This window comes from Nerophis ophidion, linkage group LG10 (genome assembly GCF_033978795.1).
Source record: "Nerophis ophidion isolate RoL-2023_Sa linkage group LG10, RoL_Noph_v1.0, whole genome shotgun sequence".
NCBI lineage: Eukaryota > Metazoa > Chordata > Actinopteri > Syngnathiformes > Syngnathidae > Nerophis > Nerophis ophidion.
This window is the reverse complement of record NC_084620.1, coordinates 7243275-7253274: the sequence shown is the minus strand read 5'-3', so window position 1 is coordinate 7253274 and position 10000 is coordinate 7243275. Positions and strand designations below refer to the sequence as shown.

Here is a 10000-nt window from a genome sequence, read left to right as displayed (position 1 = left end):
AGAGCAAGTCCCAAATTCCAAGCTGCTGTTTTAAAGCGTGTTTTTAAAAAAAAAAAAAGCACTTTGTGACTTCAATAATAAATATGGCAGTGCCATGTTGGCATTTTTTTCCACAACTTGAGTTGATTTATTTTGGAAAAACTTGTTACATTGTTTATTGCATCCAGTGAGGCATCACAACAAATTTAGGCTTACTAATGTGTTAATTCCACCACTGTATATATCGGTATCGGTATCGGTATCGGTTGATGTCGGAATCGGTAATTAAGAGTTGGACAATATCGGATATCGGCAAGAAAGCCATTATCGGACATCTTTACTTCTAAGTCATTCAAAAAAGTTGAGCACAAAAGTTTCCATAAAGTTTATTTTTGGATTTTCTCTTATTTTCACAGGAGTTAAAAATGAAATAAGACTGTTCTTACTGTATGTACAGTACATGATCCACTGGGGTTGTCAGATACAAGACATTGATACATTGATTATACGTACATGTCTCACGCATCCACTTCCTTGTCACCTTTTTGTATGGGCGGTTGAAACCAATTTGGTGTTCTCTGTTTAGAGCAGTTATTTGGTTTTTCCTTTTCTTTGTGTTTTTCTTTGTTACCGCCTCTTTTGTTTTCTGTTACAGACTTCAACACTCCTTGAGCCGGGCATGATTGCTGCAGCTGTGTGTGATTAACTAGCCTATTTATCTACACCTGTACGGGCAGGAAGGCACAGGCTGATTAGTCTTCGTGACTCATGTCAGGAACTCGGATTCATGCTCCGGATTCTTCTCCTCAATTCCACTTCCTGTACGACTTTTCGCCTTCCTTCCGACCCAGGTAGCCACTCCGTTCTTGATGTCATAATTTATCTGTTGCGTGCTTTTGTTTCCCTTTGTGATGCACCGTAGATTTTTTGTTTGGTATTGCTCGTTATCCCCGTTTGGAGCAATAAGGACCCTTTTTCTTATTACTCCTGCCTATTTTCTATCTTGGGATCCACCAGCCTCTTTGAGTGACAAGATGTCCTTTTAAAACTGACTGCGAAACATCCATCCATCCATTTTCTACCGCTTATTCCCTTTCGGGGTCGCGGGGGGCGCTGGCGCCTATCTCAGCTACAATCGGGCGGAAGGCGGGGTACACCCTGGACAAGTAGCCACCTCATCGCAGGGCCAACACAGATAGACAGACAACATTCACACACACAATGTTGCAAAAATAGTTGCATTTGTATATTGAGACAATGTTGTTGGTTAGGAAATGACAACATTTCAAAGGTTATATCCGTGTCAAAACCTGACAATAAATGTCAAAAAGCTTGTTTCAATGTCAGGAACTGCTGGTAAAGGACAGTCATTGGCAAGTCAGATTCATTAGATCCATCCATCCATCCATTTCCTACCGCTTATTCCCTTTTTTTGGGGTCGCGGGGGGCGCTGGCGCCTATCACAGCTACAATCGGGCGGAAGGCGGGGTACACCCTGGACAAGTAGCCACCTCATCGCAGGGCCAACACAGAGAGACAGACAACATTCACACACACAATGTTGCAAAAATAGTTGCATTTGTATATTGAGACAATGTTGTTGGTTAGGAAATGACAACATTTCAAAGGTTATATCCGTGTCAAAACCTGACAATAAATGTCAAAAAGCTTGTTTCAATGTCAGGAACTGCTGGTAAAGGACAGTCATTGGCAAGTCAGATTCATTAGATCCATCCATCCATCCATTTCCTACCGCTTATTCCCTTTTTTTGGGGTCGCGGGGGGCGCTGGCGCCTATCACAGCTACAATCGGGCGGAAGGCGGGGTACACCCTGGACAAGTAGCCACCTCATCGCAGGGCCAACACAGAGAGACAGACAACATTCACACACACAATGTTGCAAAAATAGTTGCATTTGTATATTGAGACAATGTTGTTGGTTAGGAAATGACAACATTTCAAAGGTTATATCCGTGTCAAAACCTGACAATAAATGTCAAAAAGCTTGTTTCAATGTCAGGACCTGCTGGTAAAGGACAGTCATTGGCAAGTCAGATTCATTAGATTTTAAAGTTAAAAAAAAAGAAATTAAAGTACCAATGATTGTCACACACACACACTAGGTGTGGGGGAATTACCCTCTGCATTTAACCCATCACCCTCGATCACCCTCAGGGAGAGGATGGGAGCAGTGAGCAGCAGCGGTGGCCACGCCCGGGAGTCATTTTTGTTGATTTTAACCCCCAATTCCAACCCTTGATGCTGAGTGCCTAGCAGGGAGGTAATGGCTCCAATTTTTATAGTCTTTGGTATGACTCGGCCAGGGTTTCAACTCACAACCTACCGATCTCAGGGCGGACACTCTAACCACTTGGCCACTGAGTACAGTTAGATTTGCACGTAGTTGATGATCAGGAGAGAAATATTTTGTTTATGCTACATGTGTGCTAGCATGTGTGCTAACATGTATCGCTGTCACTTCTGTTAAAATGTAACTTTATTCTTCGGTTTGGAAACTTTACAGGTTTGCATGTTACTGCAAAAATTGGTATCAATCCGATACCAACTAGTTAGTCATACATTGGTCATACCTAAAGTTACTGCGTACAGTGTTTTCTGGGTTTATAAACCATAAAAAAATGACAAAAGATTTTGTAATACTAAAAAATATTTGTTATTGTTTCGTCTGACCAGTTTTCCTCTCAGGGAATTAGTCACTGGTCATTCCCAAGTTCTTTTAGATGACATATGTTGAGTAAGAAGGACCATCAAGACAGTATAGGAATATTCCTAAGTTTTACTAAAGCTTTAGGAGACCAGTCCTATGTCTGAAAATCAAACAAGAAAAGAAAACTTATTGAATACGAAAATAGCCCCCACCCTGCCCAGAAAGGAACACAGCCTCATTGTTCTAATACTGATAAGGTAAAAAGGGAGTATGCTATACTCCCACATTCCAAACCTTCAAAGTAAAGCACAGAGTTTACTTGCGGACATAACCTACAAGCAAAAAGAGTGCAAATGAGAAAACATTAGCTGCTTTAAACATGACTATGAATAAAGAAAGAACTCTTAAAAATATATGCGTTTTCCACATTATCTTTGTAGTATTGATGATGTCTGTGTAGATCAACCCGTGGCATGTTTACATTCAGGAGCACTAGCTTGCGGTTTGCTATTGTATCCTCCTACGGTGTGTAGTGAAGCATGTTTAGCTATTCCTCGTCCTGCAGGGATGATACTTGTAAGAAACTTACTTTGTCGCCTTGGAGGCGATGATTAGTGATTTAGAAGTAGCTAAAACAATGTGAAACGATGTTAGCCGCTAGCTAACTGTTTAAAGTACCGCTTGCAGAGAAGCGCTTCAGTGTTGATAGCGTCTCTTTTTTTTTATTTTTAAAGCAAGAATGCGTCCATTCTCCCTCTTCAGTCTCCACGCCGTTTTTGCTCGCAAGTACCCGTGTGTGTGCGTTGCCTAATAAGCGCCTCTTACTTGTTTTACCAGCAATGTCACGACATACTAATGGTGCACCATCTTGTGTGTAAAACAAACAAACAAAAAAGTACTCAATATTTTTCAGAGACAGTATAGTACCGCTTGTAATTAGTAACGTGGTACTTATTAGTACCGTATACCGTATAACCATACTTGCCAACCCTCCCGGATTTTCCGGGAGACTCCCGAAATTCAGCGCCTCCCCCGAAAATTTCCCGGGACAAATTTTCTCCCGAAATTCTCGTGGAGCTGGAGGCCACGCCCCCTCCAGCTCCGTGCTGGAGGGGGCGTGTATAAAGAGCGTGTCTGCCTAATGACGTTATAACCGTAGAATGATCGAGGGCGAGTTGTTGGTTTCTTATGTGGGTTTATTGTTAGGCAGTTTCATTAACAGCGCGGTAAAACACACAACAGCAGTTCGTTTTCGTCTACCGTAAAGCAGTTCGTCTGCCAAACAGCAATGTTGTGACACTCTTAAACAGGACAATACTGCCGTCAAATGTACATGCATATGGTTACAAAAACAAGGATGGACAATTCAAACCATAACTCAACAATGAGTAAATGAGTGTTGTGTGTGTGTGTGTGTGTGTGTGTGTATGTGTGTGTGTGTGTAAATAAATGAACACTAAAATTCAAGTATTTCTTTTATTTATATATATATATATATATATATATATATATATATATATATATATATATATATATATATACACGCACACACACACATCGTATTTCCTTGAATTGCCGCCGGGGCGCTAATTAATTTAAAACCTCTTCCCACTCCTGCGCTTACCAAAGGCATGCGGTAAAAGTAAGCATGCGCTAAATATTTTAAAACCTCTTCTCACTCCGGCACTTACCAAAGGCATTCAGTAAAAATTTGAGTGTGATGTAAGCTTGGATCTTAAATCCTACTGAATAGCTCTTAATCATCTTCCCTTTATGCGATTTCAAATTACCTGTATTGAAATCAGCCTCCTCCATTTCGAAAATGATGACAGGGGAAGTGTCACTCGTGACGTCACGAGTTTGACCAGGCGGTAATACTAAGCATGCGCTAATTATTTTGCAAAGCGAGTAATTCAAGGCAGGCGCATACTATATGCCCTGCGGCAATTTACGAAAATACGGTGTGTTTGTGTGTGTATATGTGTGTGTGTGTGTGTGTGTGTGTGTGTATATATATATATGTGTGTGTGTATGTGTATATATATATGTATGTATGTATATGTGTATATATATGTGTGTGTATATATATATATATATATATATGTATATGTATATGTATATGTATATGTATATGTATATGTATATATATATATATGTGTGTGTGTGTGTATGTATATGAAATACTTGACTTTGAATTTAGCGGTAGATATACTCCTCCCCTCTTAACCAAGCCCCGCCCGCGCCCCACCTCCCGAAATCGGAGGTCTCAAGGTTGGCAAGTATGCGTACAACCCTACTACCATAAATTTTGTAACGTTGTTAACTTAAACAAGTTGAAAAACTTATTCGGGTGTTGCCATTTATTGGTCAATTGTACAGAATATGTACTGAATCGTGCAATCTACTAATAAAAGTTTCAATCAATCAATACATGGTAGGAGCTTCAATGTCCATCTATTGCGCTGCGAGGTTGATTCCGAGTCCAAACACACTCCTGTGATTTGAATGATGGCTTAATAAATATTTAGACACCTCTTATGAGGGCCACTAATACTTAATGTTAGCACATTTTAAAGGCCTACTGAAACCCACTACTACCCACCACGCAGTCTGATAGTTTATATATCAATGATGAAATATTAACATTGCAACACATGCCAATACGGCCTTTTTTTGTTGACTAAATTGCAATTTTAAATTTCCCGCGAAGTATCCTGTTGAAAACGTCGCGGAATGATGATGCGTATGTTGACACGTGCTTGTGACGTTATTGGTTGTAGCGGACATTTTATCCCAGCACCACTCACGGCTAAAAGTCCTCTGCTTTAATCGCATAATTACACAGTATTCTGGACATCTGTGTTGCTGAATCTTTTGCAATTTGTTCAATTAATAATGAAGAAGTCAAAGAAGAATGCTGTTGGTGGAAAGCGGTGGATTGCAGCTGCCTTTAGCAAACAAAACACACCCGATGTTTATTTGTTTGTTGTGAAGCTTTAATATGGAACAGAGCGGTCAAGCGAACATGTTTCTCTACCACATGTCAACCGGCAGGTTTCGGTGAGAAAATTGTGGTAATAAATCGGCTCTTACCGGAGACATGAGCGGAGCTTGCGTCCTCCTGCAGCAGCTGTCAAAAAGGCAGCTGCAACTTTCTTGGCTCCTCCATGGCTTCCATCAGAGACACTGGCGGTCACCACACCCCTCCGACTTTCAGGTATGACTTTATAATCTCACTAAAACACTCGTAACACAATAAGCAGATAGGGGATTTTCCAGAATTATCCTAGCAAATGTGTATAATAACATCTAAATGGCTCCCACTGCCGCCGCCTTTTTTTTTTCTTTCTAATGCTTCACTCTAACTTTCCTCATCCACAAATCTTTCATCCTCGCTCAAATTAATGGGGAAATCGTCATTTTCTCTTGCTGCTGGTAGCTATGATTATAAACAATGTGAGGATGTGAAGAACCCTACAACCTGTGACGTAACGCGCACATCGTCTGCTACTTCCGGTACAGGCAAGGCTTTTTTATCAGCGTCCAAAAGTTGCAAACTTTATCGTGGATGTTCTCTACTAAATCCTTTCAGCAAAAATATGGCAATATCGCGAAATGATCAAGTATGACACATAGAATGGACCTGCTATCCCCGTTTAAATAAGAAAATTTCATTTCAGAAGGCCTTCTAGAATAATTCATGCAGGATATTTGCTTCATCTTTTCACTTTCAGTGAGTGGTTTCCTTAAACTTTTTTTCCCCCTACACTTCATTCCCCAGGTAGAATAGAGGTCTTAGCTCTGGTAAAAAAAAAACATTCTAGACGCCTGAAATGCTTTAGTCCTCCTAAACGCAGATTTCATCTTTGGGGTCTTTTTGTCTCGTTGGAAAAAAGTTTCTGTCAGGACAACTTTCTTGGTGGACGAAGTGAAACCGGCTTCACTTTGACACTGCGGCTTTCTGACAGATTGGAGCTTCATCAACATCTCATTCAGACGTTTCTGGGCCAAGGACCATACTGGAAACTGAGGGAGGATGTCTTGCTGATGAAACTGTTTGAAATTACACTGGTCTTTAAAGTACCTTCTTATTGTGCTATACTACTACATTCTAATAATACAGTACAACATCGCTATTTGCTGGATGGAAACTGGCACACCAATAGTGAAGTGAATTATATTTATATAGCGCTTTTCTCGAGTGACTCAAAGTGCTTTACATAGTGAAACCGATATCTGTTACATTTAAACCAGTGTGGGTGGCACTGGGAGTAGGTGGGTAAAGTGTCTTGCCCAAGGGCACAACGGCAGTGACTAGGATGACGGAAACGGGAATCGAACCTGCAACCCTAAAGTTGCTGGCACGGCCACCCTACCAACCGAGCCATGCCGCCATAGCTGACAACTAGCGCAGAAATTGCCATTTGACAACTGAAGCGCTAATTTCTGTTGCGTTAATCATTAGCTGGCAACTGGAATGTTAATTGCTAGCTGGTGCATTAACTGCTAGCTGGCAACTAGCGTGCTAATCAGTGGGTGACAATTAGCACACTGATTACCAGTTGACTCTAATGACTAGCTGGCAATTGGTGTGTTTATTGCTAGCTGGCAACTAGTGCTAATCGCTAGCTGACTATTAGAGCACTAATTGGCAGCTGGTGACTAATGCGATAATCGCTATAGCTGGCAACTAGCACGCTAATCGCTGGCTGGCAACTAGGACACTAATCACTAGCTGACAACTAACGCACTAAAAGCCAGTTGGCAACTGCTGCGGTAATTCCTAGTTTGAATTAGCTCGCTAACCGTTAGCTGATCACGCACGCTCTAATCAAGAGCTGACCGCTAGTTCACTAATAGCTCGCTGGCAACTGCTGTGTTAATCGCTAGCTCTCAACTAGCATGCTAATTGCTAAATGGCAACTAGTGCGCTAATTGTTAGCTATCCTAAATGTAAACAGTAATAATTAATTCATGTTGTTATTATTATTATTATTATTATTCCAAAGAGATGCACTTGAGTATAGGTTGATTGGCAACACTAAATGGGCCCTAGTGTGTGAATGTGAGTGTGAATGTTGTCTGTCTATCTGTGTTGGCCCTCCGATGAGGGGGCGACTTGTCCAGGGCATACTTGCCAACCCTCCCGGTTTTCCCGGGAGACTCACGAAAATGCAGCGCCTCTCCCGAAAACCTCCCGGGACAAATTTTCTCACGGAATTCAGGCGGAGCTGGAGGCCACGCCCCCTCCAGTTCCATGCGGACCTGAGTGAGGACCGCGTGTTTTCACGTCCGCTTTCCCACATTATAAACAGCGTGCCTGCCCAATGACGTTATAACTGTAGAATGATCGAGGCGAGGGCGAGATCTTGGTTTCTTATGTGGGTTTATTATCAGTTTCATTAACGTCCTCCCAGCGCGGTCACACCACACACTAGCAGTCATCTTTTCGGTTACCGTAAAGCATTTTGTCTGCCGTAAACAGCAATGTTGTGACACTTTTAAACAGGACAATACTGCTATCTACTGTACATGCATATGGTTAGAAAAATAGTGACAGAGAATAGAACAAAGATGGACTATTCAACCCTTAACTCAACAATGAGTAGTTGAGTGTTATGTGTGTGTATATGTATAAATAAATGAACACTGAAATTCAAGTCTTTCTATATATATATATATATATATATATATATATATATATATATATATATATATATATATATATATATATATATATATATATATATATATATAGTCAAGTATTTCTTATATATGAAATACTTGACTCTTAACCACACCACATCCCCCACCTCCTGAAATCGGAGGTGTCAAGGTTGGCAAGTATGGTCCAGGGTGTACCCCGCCTTCCACCCGATTGTCGCTGAGATAGGCACCCGCGATCCCAAAGGGAATAAGCGGTAGTAAATGGATGGATGGATGTTTTTATTATAAGTCTGAAGGTACATTTTGATCATGTGCCTGCTGTTTCTAAACAACGCAACAGTGTGTTCAATGTTCATTTCTATTTAATGACATTTACATCTGTGGAAAAATTGAAGGAGGACAAGATAAGAAATATTTAATAAATATCTCTACACCCTGCAGCACCTTTGTTGACCTCCTGTTGAAGATTTCTGTCCAACAGCATGCAAAGAATTTACCAAAATAGAATAAATTGTTCACTTATGTTTCTAAAAGACGATTACTAATATAGGTTGACATTTTTTTAATCTTTCCACGTTTCTGCCCTTTTGAGAGTTTGTTGGTCTAACACTAGCATAACAGTTCGAGATGCTACCTCAGTAGAAGCATTCAAGTCTCATCTTAAAACTCATCTGTATACTCTAGCCTTTAAATAGACCTCCTTTTTAGACCAGTTGATCTGCCGCTTCTTTTCTTTCTCCTATGTCCCCCCCTCCCTTGTGGAGGGGGTCCGGTCCGATGACCATGGATGAAGTACTGACTGTCCAGAGTCGAGACCCAGGATGGACCGCTCGCCTGTATCGGTTGGGGACATCTCTACGCTGCTGATCCGCTTTAGATGGTTTCCTGTGGACGGGACTCTCACTGCTGTCTTGGAGCCACTATGGATTGAACTTTCACAGTATCATGTTAGACCCGCTCGACATCCATTGCTTTCGGTCCCCTAGAGGGGGGGGGGCTTGCCCACATCTGAGGTCCTCTCCAAGGTTTCTCATAGTCAGCATTGTCACTGGCGTCCCACTGAATGTGAATTCTCCCTGCCCACTGGGTGTGAGTTTTCCTTGCCCTTTTGTGGGTTCTTCCGAGGATGTTGTAGTCGTAATGATTTGTGCAGTCCTTTGAGACATTTGTGATTTGGGGCTATATAAATAAACATTGATTGATTGATTGATTGATAGTTCTGTTAAACTGATCTCACAGCTGCTGTCAATCATGGTCACCAACAACTCCTTTTTAAATGAATGTTGAAGACTTTTGACGTCATGCTACTTTTCAGTGTGTAGTTTGAGAGTAGTCATGTGACTGCCAGGCAGAGTTTGACTGGTGAAATGGCGTCATGTGACCGAAGTGTACATATTTTTTTTTTGCATGCAGTATTAGATTATGAATAAATGTATAGGTGACATTGTAATGTCGGACGAGATGATAGTCTTTCAAGAAAAGACGTCACTCTGTATATTAGCCCAAATGAATGGACATATTTTGAGACACACATCAGTGAATGAAGGGCAAACTTAATCAACAATCATACATGTCAAACTAGGAGTGGCTATATATACGCCAACACTGTCATAAACTTATGCCATATAATGAAACCACAGTAAACAACATTTCAAGAAAATATTTGCACCGCAACTCAATGGAAC

At 41.1% G+C, this 10000-nt stretch overlaps 1 protein-coding gene across 3 annotated transcripts in view; it reads left to right on the top strand.

The window, feature by feature from the left end:
* Positions 1–730: 730 nt before the first annotated feature.
* The window catches only part of cacna2d1a (calcium channel, voltage-dependent, alpha 2/delta subunit 1a), a 217053-nt gene continuing 207783 nt past the window's right edge, over positions 731–10000 (top strand). For all 3 annotated transcript variants that reach the window (XM_061912205.1, XM_061912203.1, XM_061912201.1), the window contains exon 1: positions 731–830. In XM_061912205.1, coding sequence (XP_061768189.1) covers positions 748–830 — 83 coding nt within the window. In that variant the 5' untranslated portion in view covers positions 731–747. The remainder of the gene's footprint in view (positions 831–10000) is intronic.